The following is a 21377-nucleotide window of genomic DNA, read 5'->3' as shown; positions in this document are numbered from 1 at the left end:
ATTAAGATCCATAGACCTAAGATCAACCATTGATATTGACTTAGAAAGATATAACAGTAAGTTTATGATATCTAATCCAAGATCAATATCGGTCTCTTCCAATGTATACTCCATACATTCGATACTGGTAAACTTTACCAATGCCTTGGAAATGACATAACACTTATCCAAGGTGTAAGTATACCGTATCGTCGATTATCATGTTAGTCTAAATCCAATGAACTGACAAATCATGAGAATTAAACTTTTGAACATATAATCATGATTATATTCCACTTTATTGACGACATTATAATCGTGAATAAATAAATATGTTCTAGACTTAATAGAATTCATACATTAAACATAATCATGAAATAAATCATGTGAACCATGCAACATAGAATGATTTTTGATTTTTTATTAATTAGTAAATCTGATTATATTGAAATGGATTTTATTTAGGGCACAAAACCCAACATATCTATCTCCTTATAACATATATATATGTCCATCTCCTTACAACATATATATATGTCTATCTCCTTACAACATATGTATATATATATATCTATCTCTTTACGTAACCAAATGTCTATTTCCTTACACCTCATATATATGTACGTCTATCTACTCCTCTCATCTCGTATTTTGAAATAGACAGCCAAATATTTTTATTTAGCCCAATGTATGACTTTTATAAGCAATTTATATCCAAGCGTCTGTCTAACTGATTAGACCAACAAGATGACTTAGTTTAGAAAAGAGACCCTTTGAAGAACTAATTATTCACACAAATATTACTCAGCAAAGATAGCCACATACCCGCATGTGACAAGGACTACTCAATCGCCATGCTTGAACCATTCATGCAATTTTCTTATCTCAAACAGCAAGACACGCATACACCGCTTGCCTTAAGCAGGTAAACCACTTGGCCAACACCCAGGTTATTCAACAGTAGCACCTATTTTGATATTATTAACTCCCCAACTAGAATGAATTTCGTTGGAGAGTGAGGGACAAACTGTAGAGGTAAAAAATTGCTTAATATTTACAACATGTAGCACCTAATTTGACTTAAGCAGGTAAACCACTTGGCCAACACCCAGGTTATTCAACAGTAGCACCTAATTTGATATTATTAACTCCCCAACTAGAATGAATTCTCGTTGGAGAGTGAGGGACAAACTGTAGAGGTAAAAAATTGCTTAATATTTACAACATGTTTAAGAAGCCTAATATGCAAGTGAGACGGGCCCATCAGTAATGAACCCGATATTATTAGGCCCAATAAAGTAGCCAGACAAACTCATTAGGCCTTGAAATAGACAAACATGTGAACTTATGGGCCATGAGCCAGTTCACCCCGCAACCAGGTCCAAGCCTAGCCAATCAGCCAAACGGGTGGAACCAAGTATATATTGAACCAGTCAGAAAGACAGTTACTATTCCCTTAAAATTAGGAAAGCAACCAACTTGAACGAGTCTGATGGGTGACGTGGACGGAGGGCAACGGTACTGAGGACACACGATAAAAAAATCATAAGGTAGACACAGGGCATCGAAGATTCGATACTCACACTACTCACTTGCTCAAGCAGACAGTCGTCTTTTCTAAACTTTTCTCTTAAGCCTCACCACCATAGTTGTTCCTTTAGTCCGTTTGTTCGCTTATCCACTCATCCGTCCGGCTACCATTTACATTTCATTTATTTTTTGTTTTTGTTATTTTTTACTACAATCATACTAACTTGAGCATCGAAGTTGGCTGACACCCCACCGTTGCTCCCAATTGAGCTTTTGTCTCTCTCTTTGTTGTTGACAGGTTGCTAGTACCCAAATTTCGTAATTGTAGATTTCACCCTCTACAATAACTAACTTAAAGACAATTCCTAACATAAACAAATGTTGAAATTTAATCAGTTTTATCATAGGTCAGATTATTATTAAGTTTTATTTTAACAAAAAAAAACACTTCAGGATTCTATTTGTACTATTTTGAAAAATACAAAGTCCATTTTGTCATTTAACAAAACTGAGAGTCCAATTTAGTAACTTTTACAAAACACAAGATCCAAAATAGTATTTACCCTTTAAATAAATAGTATCTTTTAGTTTTATATATTTTTAAATTAATATTAAAAATTAAATGTCCAATTAAAAGCTTCTATGTAATCCAATTACTAATTAGATTAGATGATTAGATTTTGATATTTAATTAAATTGGATGAGGATTAGATTTTGAAGTCTAATTACTCATTGAATTAGATCGAATTAGAAAAAAAAAAAAATTAGAGTACATCGGATGTCCAACCCTAATAAAACCCATTATTTAACCAACTTAACAATACAAGTGATTTTATTAAAAAAAAAAACACACAATGTGATTCCACAAAATGGCAAAATAAGAGCATTGCACAAATCGATTCCAAACTGTTTCTCTTACAACATTGTGCTCAATAATATTACTTACGCCTACTATAGACACATCAAAGAACGCTCTGTTTACAAATCCCAAAAGGAAGAAATAATAATAAAATTAAAACAGACAGAGAGACCAAAACACCTATTCATAAGGGATCCAGACACAACTTCTCCAACGAAATAAAAAAATTAAATATGAAAAACCAGTGAATTATATCACTACAAAGGATATTAACATATGCAAGCATAATTGAAGGATATACAGCAAGGTGTCAAACTATTTTGCTTGACTCATTTGGTGAGCATCATCATTTCTCGACATCAGTTCCATGGAGGAGATGATGGTCTATACACAAAGTCTTGTGCTGACGTTGTACCATAGTTCAAGTCAAGGTTATGAAGTTGTTCCATTAGTTGAGAACGTCTCTCCTTGAAAAAATCAAGTCGTGTTGTCAATTCGACTAAAGCAGAAGATGGGTGTCTTGGATAATCTGCCACCTAGAACAAATGGGATGCAGATGATTAGAAATATACAGTAATCAGCGGAGGCATGAGTCACTTAGCAGTAACACAAAAGACAGCAAATTTCGTAAATTGAGCCTAAATGTTGGTTTGAGAAACTGTCTTACTTCAGCTGCTCTAGAAGTGGAGGGCACTGCAGCAGAATCAACAGCTGAAAGATCGTCCACTGACATACTGGTGGATGCCTCTGTACTCTTTGAATCACTCAAACTAGTTGATTCCATGAATGGTTTCCGACCTGGCTGCCTGTTGATGCTACCAGATGACAATACTTGTCCTTTCATATTTCTCCAATCAGTTCCCAACAAACTTTCCTGTTGGGAAGGAATTAGGATTAATATTGGTGTGTATTTGGGAAAAGGATTTCCTACAAGTACAGGATAGCAAAGCAGGGCACAGGGAAAATAATGGTGAACTATGCTATTTTTAAGAAAACTGCTACGAAACATGTATGTCGTATTTCGCCAAGTCCACCTTGACTAAAAATTAGACAAACCTTACCATTAAAAGATTTTAATTTTTAAATTTACTTATTTCAGACAGAACAAAATGAGAAAGACAAGTGGAAAGGTATAGAACAGAGGAAGCGCTAAAATTAGGACTACACTTTCTTTTTTCCTTGTGTGCATCATTTGAATGCTTTTTTTCCAGCTCAGGACTACACAGTTAAGTCAACCCACTAACTGTAAACATATCCTTGGTAATTTTTACTTCACTAATAATTAAGCAAAACCATGGAGCCTCAGAAGAAAGCACAAAGACAAACAGAAGGAGCAAGATAAAATGATTATCAAATTCTAGGGTAATATATTCTTGACTGAACTAAACAAAAATGGCAGAAGCTTAAAAGACCTACCTCAGTAGTCCTTTGCTTCCTTTCATGATTACAGAAAGCAAGACTTGTGTCAAAATCTTGCTGAAGAAATCTTCTGCAGAAAACCAAAGAGAGAAATTACAATTAATTATAATAAAAATGCACTTCCACATTAGCAATGCATGTCAATGTCATGTATAATGTAGTGCGTGTAAAGGAGATAGTGATATGTGAACATAAGATGTTTGCAAGTTCCAGAGCATAAAAATGGAGATAGACATCAATCCAAACATTTTAACCATAAGACCTCAGAATAATCTGACAGGACCTTAATTTTAGAACGATAGTGCAGAAACATAGAATATCAGCATGAAAGAGAAAGATAGTGATAATGATAGAGTGAATGAGTTTCTGTATTGAACAGGTAAAATCTGGTACGAGTGTTGGAGGTAATTTGAGACATCTTCCACTCACCCAATTCAAATCCATAAGGACCCACATGCCTAATTGATACCCACAGATTTAAAGTACTAAATACCTAGCTGGAATATAACTAATTATACTCACACAAGAATAGGGTAAAAAAAATCAATGACATGAAAGGACTTTCTTATTAGGCCTAGCATATTTACAATATTGGGGGCCTATTATAGTCTTTCTGAATTAACCCAAGACACTGACATCCCAAGTATAACAATAACAGAGTAATTTCTACTCACTGCTGAGAATTATGAGTTTGAACATGTTGATAACGATCACATGCATCAGACAAGGAACCATAATGATTTTGCCGCTGCTGATTAAGTTGATGATGGAGTTCTGCAACTTTCTGCTTCAATCTGGCAACATCAGCTTCTGCAAGCGCAATCTCCTCTAGCTCAGCCCTTGTCTTCACATCAGGTTTAGCAATAAGAATTTGTATTACACAAGCATTTGAAAGAAACAAGTAAGTTGAGCTGCATAAACCTTGGAATCCATGCTGCGGGAACTGGAAAACTGTCCGGTAGACATGCTCAAACCAACTTCCAGTGCAGCTCTAAGATCTCTCTCAGCTTGAAGCTGCTCTTGCAATCTTGAAACCTGCAGTCATTACAAAGGTAGAAGACTTTAGACATAATATATAAACTAGCTGTTGCTCACAGGTGCATTCACATTCCCAGTAACAGAAGTTGAGATGGATCGTAAATGTAGATTTTTTACAGGAAGATGTTAGCATCAAGTACTGACATTATTATTCTTGTGCTGATTTATATATGAAACAGAATAAAATAATCATATATTAACACACGAAAAATGAAAAAAAAAATGCATAACAGCATATATTGACACTTAAAACTATTTTAGCATAACTCATATGCCTCAGTCACCAAGGCACTCACTTAATAGGCCCTTCTGTTTCAAGAAGGGGCAACAAGAAAAAAAAATATTCTCCAATTGCATGCTTAAAAGGAGACATAAAAGAATAACCTGCTCCTTTGACATTTGTTCACCCCAATGGTTGGACGGGCTAATAAAACAAAGCAAATTAAAAAAATGTAAACACGAATATATAGGTTCTGCAAGGAAAATTGGAAAGTAAAAGATAATGCAAGCATGCCCCACAAAAACTAACAGTGGAGAAACTATTCCACAAAGACAAGGGCCTGTCTTGTACCCTTGTAAAGATTTTCCACTTTAACAATAAGAACACTACAAATTTGGCTTACACACTCTCACCCTACACTTTTGACACCTCACTTCATTTCATAAACTCCTCTAAACAAAAGAATGCATAAAGACCTAAGCATAAGGTGGCCTTGTCACCAATGCAGTATCTAACACATGCTTATGCTTTTTTATGAAAACTGCAAGCATATATCCAATGGAAAATACTTGATCTGAGGGAATATGAACTTCTAAAGCAGATAGGCTGTACATAAACCTAGGGAAGAAAGTGCAACAAGTAAAAGAATCGTACGTCTTGTTCAAGTGCCAACCGTCTCTCATGCAATGCTTGCTTCCTTCTCTCTAAGCTAGCTTGTAGAATTGCATTTCCTCTGGCCTATAATAAGTGACAAATTCAGTTAGCGATATCAACAGCTTCCAGTGTATTTTATTTAATAATTTAGGGAAAGAATTATACCTCCTTTGCAATCCTGTGTTGCAAGTCATTTTTCGCAATTTCAAGCCTTCGGATTGCAAGCCTACAAAATCATATAAATTTAGGTTACTTGTAATAAAGTATACAACAGAGATGAGAACTCAACAAGAAGTTGCTTAAGCTGTACAATAATTTTTTAATATTTAAAGTCAGAGATCTTAGAAATGACCAACATAGTTTCTTTAACTAAAAGATATATATTTGCCTGACAAAGCCCAGTTTTTGCTGTCAAAATCTCATTCCTTTAGAAACTGATAGTCAATCAGACCAACTCACTCTAGGAGTAGCAAAAGTTACAAATAAGAAAAACAACCAACACTATACCTCATAGCTAACACAATTAACACGCCTTACAAGTATACCAGTAACATAAAGATTTAAAATTTCCTAAGAGAATGTCATGAGTTCTTTTTAAACTAACTCGCATAATGATGTCATAAAACATAATACTTAAACATTATGAATGAACTTTGCATAAAATTAAAAAAAAAAAAAAAAAAAAAAAAAAAAAAAAGAGCAAGTTTGAAACCCGAAATTGAGAAACTTACTCCTCCTCTCCAGAAGAGTCAACTGATTCCATTGATGGTGTCTTTCTAACCTGCAAGAAGACCATCATAAGCGAATTAAATGTCTTTTCATATTAAATATCATAAAATTTAGACTTCTGCTCAGGTCCTCTTCTTATAATAAAACACTAAGCATACGCATATGAACAAGAGCAATCATTAATAAATGTAAAAGTTATCTCCGTACGATATTGTCAAATAAACCAAGCTACACCGAATCTTTTATATAATTAAATAATAAATTCTAAAACTAGTGTTGGAAGATTTCTTAGTCTATTTATGTTAAGTGTGGATGTGATGTAAATATAGTTTATTTCTTTCCCAGTTAAGCTGATTATATGTTTAACATTTAAGGATATTTCCTTAGTCTACTGAAAATACTACATATATCGAAGGTTGTACTGCTATTCATATATCAATAAACAATATACACAATTTTTTTTTTTGGAATTTGAAATCAGATATTCATTAAACAAGAAATTAAACACATAATTAAACAAAAGCAAATTGAAAGTAAAACATGGTCAAGATAACAATGATAGAATAATACTAAACGGCATCAGTATAATAGAATAATACATAATTTTCCCCTTTATTATAATTCTTTTATAAAAAATGACTATCAAATTTATGGTATTCAGCATAACTTCAAACAGAGATTTGAACCTGAAGAAATTTTTATTCAAACTGAATTTTCCTTTATACAATTCGGCATTAATGGAGAGCTACCAAATTGAAATTGATGCAATTTATGCCTTCTCATTTTTAATTATTTTGGAACTATTCTCATATTAGAACTTCAACAAAACTTCTGTCAAATCATAGTTGGAAGTAACTACCAAAGAATGGTGGCTCACGCTCAAATGGTAAAGTATGTGGCTTGTTCCTAAGAAGTTTGAGGTTCAAGTCCCTCTTATGTTCCTACATAGAAAGTTTTATAGTTCCCTTCAATACTGCAGGGTGAGGAACCAATTTCACAAAAACAAAAGGAAAAGTTACTAGAAAGTACACTGTATTTGACTAATGACTAGTTCCTCCTATGTGACTAATTTATTGTACCAACTCTTCTTAGACTTTTGTTGTAAATCGTGACATTTCAACAATGGATGAAAGAACACCACCATGGATTTAAAAACCACAAAAGAACAAGTATTAGTATTACTATGAATACAACTGTTATTAGCATAGAAAAACTAGAATAAGTACTTGCACTTTAAGAATCAAGGCATATTAAGGACTACTTTCACTAGTTCTACTTCTACCCCACTTTAGACTTTTATTTTTGTGTGTTTTTCTTATCCACACTTAACCCCTTGCTGACCAAATACAGGTATACAGCTTTATTGCTTACTGAGAGACAAGGATGAAAAAGAAGAATTTTTATTTATTTATTCTGAAAACAAAGAAAATATTAGCAAGTATGCTATGTAACCATTATGGAAACAAATATTACACTAAATTTCAATCTCGTAATATGCCATGTCAGCATGTGTAAAAATATGGTCTATTTCTTGGGGCATGTCTTACTCCTATAATCAGTAAACATATGGCCTAGTTAATTATATGTATCATACTGCATAACAATTTATACTAATCAACAATTACTGAATTTTAAAAATGCAACATGAATCAAATAAGAGAATAGTAATAATAACCTATACAGCTTCAGCACGACCCAAATAACTCAATCTTTACCATAAATAAAATTATTTTCTAGAGTAGAGAATGATGCATAAATGAGAAAAGAAAATAGAAAAATAAAAAAAAAAAAAAAACCATTTTGATTTTATAACACATTGATAACTGCAAAACAAATCATGAAACACTAGTAGTTCATGTAAGAAGTACAGGGTATCAAGCACGGTACTCACATTGCTTCTTCCCCAGAATGTTGATCGTTTTGAATTATGATTGGTACCACCACTGACTTTATTCATAGCCTTTCCAGGACCTGATTCAAGACCAGACAAAGGTAAGGGATGCCCTGGATCCATTGATGATAGGATCTCCCCCATTGATCGGTAAGATTCACCAGCTGGTGAAGTACTTGGATGATCCAACTCATTTGAGTTTTCATTACCTTTCTTCTGATCACCTTGTTCTTCTATCAATTGAGCTATTGGATCTCTTACTTGTTGGGGATCAACGCATAAATTTGAACCCTCTGCAGAAGCATGATTCTCTTTGGGTGAACCTACATCTGAATCATCAACCCCAAATGTCTGTGTACATAAAATGAAGTGTTTGTCAATTAAAATGTTCATAGAAGTAACTTGCATGTATCGTAAATTCCTAAGTGATCCAACATATTTCTTTTGGTCGCAGCAGAACATAGCGTTAAGTTACTGAGTGGGATACTGGCCAACTAGATGCATATTTAAACAGAAACCTTAGTAATTAGTCAATTTTTCTTAAAAGACAGTTATTTTTAGAAAATTCTCCACAACATTCAACACATACAAAATTAATGTACTTAAAACATATTTATATCTAGGGACGCATACTTGTTTATTGTAAGACAATCATGTATATGAGCATAATATAATGGAGAAAACAAAGTTGACCTTATAGTCATAGAGATCACTGCCAGCATAACCACTGCTTTCACTTAATTTCCCACTATGTACACGTTCAGGATCATCATCTGTTTCTGGATCTACTTCATTTTCCGCATCATGATAACCATTATCTTTCATATCAATATTTTCATCATCAGTAGATTCTTCACTCCCGCTGTTTTCAATCCGCGAGTCAGCCGAGATTGAGCATCTTTGTAGATTTTCATCCTGAATAAAAATCTAATAGGTAAGCAACATAATTTAATTTCTAAAGCATTATGCTTCATGCCAATGTTTGCTTCATGGCCAGAAAATAAGGATTGACAACAGGATAAGAACCACTTACATCAAAAATGTTTTCATACTCCTCCAAGAGTGTCGTAACAATTGCGTGTGCATTAGTAGCAGCATTTGCAGCTGCAAGAAGCTGGACAGAATTATCACCATTACCATCAAAATCATCTAATCCGCAGTCACCAGTTAATAGAGGACGTAAAAGCAAGGGCGCCATGCATGCAGCAACAGCAGATGGATTCATCAGATTCTCATGAGAATGAGATGATATAATATGCATCATCTTCAGTACTCTGCAAAAGGGGCATAATTAACTTGTTACTTGCATATGAAGATTTCCAATTAGAGTTGGTAGAGATACAAAATTAAACAAAGGTAATTAAGAAATGAAGCATGAAAAAATATAAATTCCAAGTACATAATGAGTATCACAAGCAGCAGGAGATTTCTCATTAAAGCAGAAGTCACTCCACAGTCAAAATTGGAGAATAGGCAAGCAGGTAGTACAAACCACGGAAGAAAATATTGGCACTATAATGTTATGGAAAATATCTTTTGGAAAATCTAGATGGAAATTTCAAAAAAAACCAGATATATATTATTAAATATACAAAAGAAAATCTTCAAAGAGAATAAAATTGAACAATTACAACAATAAAATTAGACACGTATCACATGGAATCAAGCTAAATATTTTTTACTGAAAATAATAAGAAATATAGATTAGTAATAGAGAGTATAATAAATAGAATAGTAATCAATGTTTATGAAGACGAAAACAAGTAAATAGAGCACCTCTATAAATATATATACACCTGAATTACAGTCTACAGATACTCAATATTCATATTTTTTGTTTAATCAAAACACAGTTTTCAATCTTGTAAGAAAGACTATATATGATTTTTGATCTTAGATTTTCATATATATGTGACAATAATTCAAAATAACTTTAATAAAAAAAAATTCAAAATATATAAATAAGATAAAAAAATTGGTAGTGTAACCAATATATCCCAAAATAGCCAGATATTTTGGGTTCATCAAAAAGATTACATATAATATGCCCATCGATATATATCAATAAATGTACAGAAATAGTTTTCAGGCAGCAAAAGTATTTTCCGATAATACTCCAACTTATCGACTCCATTACTTTAGTTTTCATTTCTTTTTTTTATTTGTTCTCCGTCAAGAATTCAAATAAATTAAAGAAAATTTGTGGGCTATTATGGTAAGAATAAAAGATTCTCAGAGACATGCTGTTTTTTCCATTTACTCCTTAATTGATATTTTTTTCCCTGTTCAAAGGTCTAATTAAAGTACCAGCTGCAAACCTCTTGTAAACTGATTTTAAATAAAAAAAAAATGAGTAAACTAATATTAAAACTAATATATTTTTATTTTTAACTTCATCTCGTTGAAGCTTTCAAACCAGAAAACTCAAATGAAACCCAAAATTTAACAAACTTCAACCCAACCTATCAGATTATACATGCACAATAAACCTAAACAAGAAAGGGTAAATACATTCGGGCATCATCACAAACCAACACAACAACAAAAATGGTGGCACTAAGAACAGTTTGATTAAACTCAAACATCACAAAAAAAAACCAAAAATTAAGCCCTCACATCTGCCAAATAAGTCTTCTTATATCAATTGCTTAGGCAAATGTCAATGGAATTATAAAAAATTCAAATTTCCTCTCACCAGTTCATCTTTTTTGTTTATATTCCATGACTCTCTATGAGTTATTCCTCCGCTTCTATATATTTTTTCCTTTTCTCACTTGGTTTTATCACCACGCCAGGCAAGGGGCAAAGTTGACATTTAGTGAAATGTCTACTCTAGTCTACCATACTATAATTAACCATGAAATGAAGAACTTCTAAAAATTTGTTTTCCCAAAAAAAATCTCCTCCAAATTTATATAAATAAAAACCAACAAAGTGTTGATGAATATCATTTCAGTTATCACATATACTGTGAAAGAAATAGATATGAAGACACCTAATTTAGTTACAGTCAAAGATTACCTTTTGAAGAGGAATACTAGGCATCCATTGAGATATCATGAAAGAGAGGAGTAGAGGGATACCTTTGCAATAATCGGCGGTTTGGTTCAGGAAACGTTTCAAAGATTGCAGAGCGCATTGCACTCACTCGAGCTTCCTTTCTATCAATTTCTGAAAACGAAGCAAAAAATGCAAAGCCACATAAGCAAATAGATAGTAATTCACCTAAATTCACATGTGCAAATCCTTTCTTTTTTTTTTTTCTTTGAAACGAAACTACTTGTGTTATTAATCATGAGTTAACTAGAAATGAGGAATAAATAAAGATTCACCCAGCAACAAAGAGCAAAATACAATAGCCAAACTCTACAAAATAAAATTGCAATCTCTCAGGAATATCTTCAAACCCCTCTTCATAATGTATTCATAAAGCCACAATTTGTTTGGTTTTATCACAAATTGTAAAATTTAACAACTATTAATAAAGCAATGCATTTTGTCAAAAAAATAAATAAATAAATAATAATAATAATAATAAAGCAATACATAAATTATAAATTCTTAAACAAGGATTAATACATTTAAGGCCTTTCTTCAATACTATGTTCTTGCCTGGTAACATGTTTTAAGAATAAAATGAGAAGATCTTAAAATGTTGGGATAAGATGAAAAGTATAGAAAATAAAATAAGGTAAACAAAAACAATAAAAATTAAATATTTTATTGCTGATAAACCCTAATAAGAGGAAGTAACAAATTCTACCAACAATCAATAAAACTATTCTAAAGTTGAAAATGCCGTATTTTTAACTTTCCTTTAGTTCATTTGATTAATGTATTTTAATTACAGTACCTTCCTATTAAATTGCCACTTGGAAAAGGTATACAAATTTATTTGAGAAGCCAAGAACTTCAGTCTATCATTTTTCTTGTTATTACAATTTTGTTTTGAGCTATTATAGAAAAAACATAATAGAAACATAACATGAAACATAAATATAAAAAGAACAAAAAAGTAAGAACTTACTATGTGCCTCGAACAAGGCAGTGTTTTAAGCTACTATAATTTTGTTTTAAGCTATTACAAGAAAGATAACATGAAACATAAATATAAAATGAACAAAAAAGTAAGAACTTACTATATGCCTCGAACAAGGCAGTGCAGCAAGGTGCTGATACTGGAGAAGAAGGTAGCTCTCGCAGAACATACTGCCAACGGGACTTGGTGATTATTGAAATCAATGGATAAAGCATAATTGTCACAGATAGTATTACTTGAAACAAATACCTTAATACAGTCACCAACCACATGAGCATCCTCATTAGGATCAAATTCAATCTTGCCTACAAACAACAAAACATTGTACAATTTCATTTAGGACTGTATGTTTATAAAAATCCAAGATCATAAGCAAAACTAGAAACAAATTATCAATTCTTGAAAGATGTTTTTAATGTTCTTGCAGTCAAACAAGAGATCGTGGAAATATTGTAGCCAGCCTGAAGCAAATACCTTGTTCGTATTCTTGTACTCTTCGTTCTACTTCCTCAACATCTGCACACTGTCGTAAAATTCCTTCAACTTTAGTACCTGTTGCTTATCAAAAAAAGAGCCTTTGGTGACTGTTGAAAGACAATAGTAATTCTATGATCGATCAAATTGAATAATTCAAAACCAAAATAACTCTCTCAATAAGCTAAACACAGCTCTCGTATGAGTAAAACGATGCTAATCAAAATGGTAAAGTTCAATTTTTTTTTAAGTATGAGAATAGTAGTTCTCTTTCACTTATGGTTATGAAGCCACATAACAAACCAATGAAAATCACGCGAGCAATAAACAGCATATGAGAACAGTACAAAATGTTTATCCATGTCAGTCTTGGCTTGGTGTTCAATTTTTTTCAAGTACGAGAATAGTAGTTCTCTTTCACTTATGGTCATGAAGCCACATAACAAACCAATGAAAATCACGCGAGCAATAAACAGCATATGAGAACAGTACAAAATGTTTATCCATGTCAGTCTTGGCTTGGTGTTCCTAAGTTAACTTCCTATTGAACAGATTATAATTATCTAAGCGATATCCTATATCGGGATTTTGGATTATTCTTTACATCTTTATATTTAACAAAAAGTTCAGGAAAGTTACAGAAGCTAAGACAGAGAGAGAGAGAGAGAGAGAGAGAGAATATAGTAAAATGTATGAAATATAGATGAGAAAACAATGCACTTCTTAACTTCTCCTTTTAATATCAGTGTCCAATTTGCAAGAAAAATCTTGATAAAAGATTCTACCTAATTAATTATGACCTTTTAAAACATAAAATATTTATTAAATAAAAAATAAAAAAGCCAAGCAAACCTAGAAAAAGAAAGAGAATGTCATATAAATTGAAGCTGATATGGACCTAGCCGTTAAGCTGCATTACCATAGTAACATACATGTAATTATTTTCTACTACATATTTATAAAGGTTGAAATGTCATTGATGGTGTTGAAAAAACAACTGACCAAAATTTTCCAAAAACCGTAAAGCTTTCTCAAGGAAAGATGGACTTCCATCAATATCTTCTAATGCAAGCAAAATTGGTCGTCCAATAACTGATGACTTAACAGGACGCTTATCCTTCCCTATAAAAAACAAGGAATATTCATAAGTAAAGGAACTCGAAAAATTTAATACCATCACTAAATGAAAAACTAAAAGAAGTATCAGTTGCTCAAGTACAAACATTGATGAGGGAAAGACCCTTCCATTGTGTCATTTGTGTCATTACGAAAAATCCCATTATGTCCCATAACAATGGCAGCACTTGGTGCTTGTGCGAGGGCATGTTCAAGGGCAGTCTTCCATTCATATAAATCTTCTGATGTCTCAGCCTGAAAATTGACAAAGTAAGAGAACATGAAAATAATTTCTCAGTAGCACAGTACATTTTACACTGCTCTTACAGAGAAGAGTAGACAAAACAAAAATCTAATAGTTCAGTGCATCACCTTAAGGGTAAAAGCTCGGCCATCACGCCCATCAGGAAATAAAACTGTCAACAGCTTTTTATCTTCTCTAACAACAACACTATAAGAAACAAGTTGCAAAGATTGAGTATACAGCAAAAGCAACAGCGTAGCACTAATATAATTCCATTGTTTTCACATACCTTCCAGAATTGTTCAAGTCAATGCCACCCAATGTAAGATTTACTTCACCCCCTTTTTGCGGAAGTGCACTCTATAAATACATACCACACAGTTTATAACTTGTATTACTTTGTCATATAAATGAACACCAACTCAGCATTATAATACTATAGAAATAAAGCTAAGTACAACGACAACAAAAAACTTGCATAAAAATACAAACTGTTTCTCACCAAACATGCACAGTAAAATTGACAACTACTTGAGTAACCAAAATAAAAGGGATAAAGTATGTAGCACTAACAGGATCATTCTTGAAGAAAACCAGAGAAGTGCGTGTAAGAATAAACCACCGCTTCTTCCAAGACTTCCAGCCAATTCCTGAAATTTCAACAAATAAAAATTGAGAAGGTAAGTCGTAAGGTGACCATGTTATGTGAGGGCATTAACAGAAAGGCATATTTCTTTTCCTTTTAAAGATCATAAAATATCCATATACGTAAGAAGTAAATGCCTCTACTACACCATGAGCCGTCTAGTTAAATTAAAAATCAATTTAAAATGCACATAAACTGTAAGATGATTGAAAAAGAAAGGAAAAAAACAGCACACGCCCTAACTACCATATTGTCCACATATCAAACATTCAAATGCAGAAGCATTGCAATTTACTACATTAGGCATAAGACATGTCACATCTTCGTCACTCATTTCTAGAGCTTATGGAAACGATTTTCAGTTACATTGTCCATTTCAATACAATGGCATTTCTCCGAAGCAACTTGCATCATTTTGTTCACCTTACTTTGTTAATTAATATATCCCGCCAATCTAAAAATAGAATAATTGAATCATACAAAGGATTAATACTAAAATTCTATGGATTCTATATGGAAACATTTAACATCATTCCTATATGAAAACGGCAGCATTTATTGATAAACGTTACAGAGATAACGTATAGACAATTTAGTAAGCATTTTTAAAATGTATAGATAAATTTATAAAGGACTGTTCGTACTTCCAAAATCTAATATGTTGGACAATCTGAAAGCAAGTTCAATGAGTGCGATAAACAGATCAACCAAATTATTGATTGGAACAAAATATAATGTGTTAGTGCACATGCACCCAATTAGAACAATTTAAAAGAAATATTCTAGGGAAATGTATACACTAAGGGAAGGAGAAAACTGTTTACCAACCTTTTGAAGATATGAAAAGTGGACCACTCTTGAAAACCTGCTGAATCATCATCTGTTAGTAAAGGGCCCACAAAGGCAGGCAGGGGGGAGTTCATATTTACAGCAAGCACAAAGATATAGAATGCAACAAGAAAATTATGAAACACAATAAGCTATAAATTTAACAAACAGCATTCCAAAAACTCCAATGGAAAACAACAGAAGAACCAAAAACCAAACAAATATATCACATGCAAAGAAACTGCCAAGTGACTGAATTTACATTAGACAAAACAAAATGATCACATCTAAGAGTTACAAAGCTTGTACATAACAACTATAAAAATTGAAGTGTTGCAAAATAGATTCAAATTTAATTTGGTAACTGTTTACATGAAGTTATAGAGCGAAAACTCATCGCACAAACTCTGAACTTATGATAACTTTACGGAGAAATTAGAGCATAATACAAATTCCAAACCGGGCATCAGGGTTGCTTAAATTTCTTTCCATCTTCAGGAAGAAAAAATAAGGAAATGTATACTGTCAGAATAGCAGAAAAATTAAACTTAAATTATTGACATGTATACCATCAAGAGGAAAAAATAAGGAAATGTATACTATCAGAATAGCTGAAACATAAAATCTTAAATTATGGACAAGTTATCGCACAATTTAGAATCATCATGATATGTGCCCTGAACTATTCCTCAGTCTCATCATAAACTTTATATAAAATGCAATTTAGAACTTTAAGAAAAAAAACAAGGAACAAACAATGATCTCCCTCTCTTTCCCTAACTACGAAAATGAGTAAGGAAATTAAGTCATCAAGTATATATTTCATTTAGAAGCATAACAAGCTTACATACTCCCCAGTCCCCACTATGTGATATAAAAAGGAAAAAAAACAACCTGCATTTCAAGTTCGAACAACACAGTCCACATTCGTTTAAACCTAGGGTCAATTTCCATCAAACTAAACTAAGTAAAGTATAAATGCCATAAGATCCAAACACTTTCCGGTCAATCTTCAGTTCATTTTCTCAGTAACCAAACAAATGAAAGAAAAGAGAGATGAATACCGTATTAGGAGCAACTGGTCGAGGACGCTCGAAAGTCGCTAAAGAAGCTGCCATTTTCTCCGCTTACCATTGAATGTCAAAAAACCTTTAGACCTCTCAGTGAGTTCACAATGAGTCAACCCGGCCGAGACGAGTGCCACATTGATGATAATCGTTAGTAGATCGGAGACCAACGTTAAAAATCGAAGCGATCTGAAGACAAGAACAAAAAGAAGTTTTCAGAACGATTCAATAAAACCCTAGAAAGCAAGCTTAAGGTTCGATTGTACAGATAGATAAACAGATAAGAATTAAATAAAACAACAACCGTAATTATTTTACCACAGTATCTTACTCTGATTTTTCGCCATATTTATCTCTTGAAATTGATTTAGAGAGAGAGAGACAAAAAAAAAGGGGGGGAATGTGAGACAAGGTTCGTAATTAAAAGGGTTAGCTCAGAAAATTTTGCCGGAAAATTAATATGGTAGAAAATATTAATTTTCTCTCTAATTTTCCCTTATTGGATTAGGTAGAAAGCAATAGTGGTTGTCGTAGTAATATGGTAATGTTATTAAAATATAATATGTGGGCGAGTGAGAAAGAGAGAGACAGAACATAGTCTTTGCTTTTTCACCTACTTGGAGAAGAAGGATCTGGTTGCGTGAAGTCAAGATTTAGTCAAGCTTTGTAGCTTACCCAATAAAAAGTTGACACGTCAGTTCTCTGAGATTATAGTCGTGTGTTTTATATTTTTTATTTTTAACATATTTAATTATTTATTTTTCTAAAATAAATTCGTTGCTTTATTAGAGGTGTAATTGATCGATGGTTGGCCATTATGGTGGGCTAAAAGTTGGTAATCTTTTTTTATTTTTATTACTATACAAAAAATCATATGGTCGTCCTTACCAAAAAAAAAATGGTCGTTTATAGAAATCATAACTATATGTCATATTTTCCTTAAAAATATATATATATTCCTAAAATAGATTTTTTATTTTCGCTAAGTATATAGATTAGGATTATAAATTGGATATTAAATTTGCTAAGAGATCTAATCCCTATCATTTTGCGAAATTGAATCAATCATTGGATTGATTTTATGTAAATGCATCTGGTAAATATGATAGATTTGATCAAGAACCATCTAATATTCTGAAATTAATATTTATTAGAATCGTATTCATATAATATTTATTGGATTAGATTGAATTATCTTTAAAAATAAATTAAACTTAATTGGGAAATAGAGTAATAAGTGGAACAATGTAGTCGTTGAATCCGATAGTATGTTGTGTGTTCAGACTATACGTAGTGATCAATTATCTTCTCTTTTTAGGTGGCGCTAAGTTGGAAGGAATAAAAATATAGGAATATAAATAGAATGTAATGAAATTTAAAATGCATAAAAAAATTATTAATTTTTTTCTTATCATACATTATAATGGTCTTTTAATCCATTTCAAAATGGAATAGTCATTCCACCAAAACTCATTCCATTAGAATGACATTCTAACACTTTAATATGCAACCAAATAAAGGAATGGAATGAAGATTGTTTCCTTTCCTTTACATTCTATTTCATTACCTTCAACCAAATGCCACATTAATGTTTCTTTGCGTTTTATTAAATGATCAGCAAATTGAGTAGCACATATCGTTGCTAGACACTCTTGATTTCTTTCTGGTTGTAGCATTTTTGAACATAATATTTGGGCTGATCTACAAGCCTTATTATATTCAGAATGCTAATATGTCAATAAAATTGATATTTTATTTTCTAAATAAAAAAAAAAAAACTCACCAAAACTCTACTTTTTTTTATTTTATCTCAAGTTTTTACATTACACTGTACATCAGATTCTTTATTTTTCTTTATATTCATTTAAATATCACTATATATATAAAATACACAATAACAAAATATGAATAAAATATTATGTTAATTCCATTTTTAACATATTTAATTGATAAAAATATTTTATTATTTATTGTATATTTCGTCTGGTGTGTTTAATTTAGTTACCATATTTTGTGTATTTAAATTTGAAAGAAAAGTTGTCTAGCTTTCCTATTTATGGAAATTGAGGTAAAAATGGTAAGTTTGATTACACAATTTATTCTTATCTAACCAGCTGTATATTCTAATCTTGTGTGAGTTTTATGCCCTAAATAAAACTCATTTCAATATAATCAGATTTACTTATTAATATAGATCAGAAATAACATTTAATGTTGCATGGTTCACATAATTTATTTCATGATTATATGTACATAATGTATAAATTCATCTGAAACCCTTTTCACATACTTGATCCTGTTTATTGTGTTGTCAACACATTGGAAAGTAAACATGACTATATGAATAAAGTTTCCTAGATTTATCAGACATAGGATTTTACTGATATGATAATCTACAACAGAGTTTACTTGCATTTGGAGAAGTGCTATGTTCTTTCCAGAACATTGGTTAAAGTAAAGCTCAGGTTGGATGCATGGAGTATGCATCGGAAAGGACCGATATTGAACTTTGACTTAGATTTAATTAAACTTACCGTAATATCTATTCAAGTCAATATCGCCTAGTTGATCTTAGATCAAATGTTCTTAATCCTGTTATGATTAGGCTCAATCTTGAAAGGCTATTCGTGTTCTTTGATTTGTTAGTTAAGCCTACTTTTAGGTCAGGGTGATACGTACATTTTGGGAACACTCGTAGAAGGCAATTGAGTGGGAGCGCTAGCATAAACATGGAATCTATAGCTTCTATATGGCGAATAGTAAGCAAAGGATGATCTCCTTCGAGCTTGACCAAACGAACATAAATGGTGGAGTACTCATTTCACATAAGCTGAAATATCATTTATACGGGGTCAAGTGTTTTAAGGAATAAATACATTGTAGGGTGTAACGGTAATTTAATCCCTTTACAGTGTAGATCATTCATATAGAGGAACATTGATCACATTAGGATTATAACAATGGATAACTAATGATGTGTCTATATGGTGGAACATATAGAGCATTCTATATACTGAGAGTGCAATTCTAAGTTCTATGCGTGGATTCAACGAAGAATTAATAAGTTGTGAATTTTAGTGCTAAATTCTTGATCTACTTATTGGAAGCTCAGTTATATAGACCCATGGTCCCCGCACTAGTTGAGATAATATTGCTTGTAAGACTCATATAATTGGTTTTGATTAATCAATTATAATTCTCAAATTAGACTATGTCTATTTGTGAATTTTTCACTAAGTAAGGGCAAAATTGTAAAGAAAGAGTTTTATGGGCATATTTGTTAATTATGATACTTTGTATGGTTCAATTAATAAATATGATAAATGACAATATTATTTAATAATTATTTATAGTTATTAAATAGTTAGAATTGGCATTTAAATAGTTGAATTAGAAAATTGGCGTTTTTGAGAAAATCAGATGCAGAAAAGATAAAACTGCAAAATTACAAAAAGTGAGGCCCAAATCCACTAGTATAGGGCCGGCCACTTTTATAGGAATTTACCTCTGATATTTTCATTATTTTAATGCCAAATAATTCAAACCTAACCCTAGTGGAATGCTATAAATAGATAGTGAAGGCTTCAGTAAAATTACACACTTTTCTTCTGACACTTCTGATTCAGAAAAAAAGAGTCTCTCTCTCTCTCCCTACGAATCCACTCTCCCTCTCTCTTCCTCATTGAGATTTCGAAATTCTTAGTGTATGAGTAGTGCCCACACACAGCAAGTGATACCTCAATCATAGTGAGGAAGATCGTGAAGAAAGACTTTCAGCAAGAAGGAGTTTCAGCATCAAAGATTCAGAGAAAGAGATCCAGGTTCACATATTGATAATGCTCTGCTACAGAAAGGAATTAAGGGCTAGATATCTGAACGGAAGGAGTCATTATATTCCGCTGCACCCAATGTAAGGTTTCCTAAACTTTATATGTGTTTATTTCATCGTTTTAGAAAGTTCATATTGAGGGTGTTAATCAACATACTTGTGAGTAGATCTAAGATCCTGGTAAAATAAATTCCAACAAGTGGTATCAGAGCCATGATAATTGATTTACTTGCAAGAAATTTGGACTTTAAAACGATTGTTTGTTTGTTTTTGGATGGTATCATGTTGTATTGAGTGTTATTTGATGATTGATTGATGTTTGTAAATTTTCGTGAACAATAATTGTGATTCTGCTTCTAGAATTATTTTTATTGGATAGTATGGAAAAAATTAAGCAAGTTACTTTTTTACAGAACTCAATTTCGATTTAATTTGAATTAGTTATGATTTTTTTAAGATTCGAAAAAATCGGAGCTGTGCTGAAATTTTCCTACGATCGCGAAAATTGTCCGTACAGCTCACAATTTTTTCGTTTTTCTTCGTTTTTTCATGTTTTTTCATGGAATTAACTTCCGATTTTTTGTGTAGTTCTGTATTTATACTATTACTATTCCTAATTCAATTCTAATTATCATTTTGAATTAATTTAATATTTTTTAAATTTAATTCAAGATATTAGTGTAATTTGAATTTGAAAATAGTTAGTATCTATCTTTTTTGCTTAATAATCTATCTTATTTTTAAATTTGATTATATCTTATCTTATTTTTTAAATTTAAGGTGAGATTTAAAATATTTTAAATTAAATCCTTTTT

The 21377-nt window shown here is 31.9% G+C and overlaps 1 protein-coding gene across 4 annotated transcripts; it reads right to left on the bottom strand.

The window, feature by feature from the left end:
• Positions 1–2379: 2379 nt before the first annotated feature.
• On the bottom strand, positions 2380–17298 carry LOC115720065 (rho GTPase-activating protein 7). 4 transcript variants are annotated; one of them, XM_061107362.1, is made up of 23 exons: positions 17065–17298; positions 16731–16922; positions 15667–15703; positions 14766–14842; positions 14482–14552; positions 14321–14399; positions 14056–14203; positions 13835–13954; positions 12833–12910; positions 12608–12663; positions 12459–12528; positions 11403–11490; positions 9353–9593; positions 9013–9234; positions 8320–8670; positions 6431–6480; positions 5865–5925; positions 5700–5783; positions 4709–4822; positions 4462–4631; positions 3785–3857; positions 3036–3242; positions 2380–2904 (listed from the first exon to the last, which is right to left on the bottom strand). In XM_061107362.1, the coding sequence occupies exons 2-23, from the start codon at positions 16782–16784 to the stop codon at positions 2728–2730; spliced, it is 2628 nt and encodes an 875-aa protein (XP_060963345.1). In that variant the 5' UTR covers positions 16785–16922; positions 17065–17298; the 3' UTR covers positions 2380–2727. The 4 variants fall into 4 exon arrangements, with proteins under 4 accessions (XP_060963345.1, XP_060963344.1, XP_060963343.1 ...); XM_061107361.1 differs by having other exon boundaries at positions 15667–15718; positions 17052–17264; XM_061107360.1 differs by having other exon boundaries at positions 15667–15718; positions 17065–17264.
• Between the last annotated feature and the right edge of the window lie 4079 nt (positions 17299–21377).

This window comes from Cannabis sativa, unplaced genomic scaffold (genome assembly GCF_029168945.1).
Source record: "Cannabis sativa cultivar Pink pepper isolate KNU-18-1 unplaced genomic scaffold, ASM2916894v1 Contig1, whole genome shotgun sequence".
NCBI classification, from domain to species: domain Eukaryota; kingdom Viridiplantae; phylum Streptophyta; class Magnoliopsida; order Rosales; family Cannabaceae; genus Cannabis; species Cannabis sativa.
This window is presented reverse-complemented; position numbering and strand designations above follow the sequence as displayed.

What these genes read in the sequence shown, in the direction of transcription:
- LOC115720065 (XM_061107361.1), bottom strand. Translation starts at nt 16,784, where the DNA reads ATGGCAGCTTCTTTAGCGACTTTCGAGCGTCCTCGACCAGTTGCTCCT. An exon ending in CATTCTGGGGAAGAAGCAAT is followed by an intron (nt 6,481 to 8,319) that starts GTGAGTACCGTG and finishes GTCTTCTTGCAG; the next exon opens with GTTAGAAAGACACCATCAAT. An exon ending in GGTTGGCACTTGAACAAGAC is followed by an intron (nt 4,823 to 5,699) that starts GTACGATTCTTT and finishes TAATGACTGCAG; the next exon opens with GTTTCAAGATTGCAAGAGCA.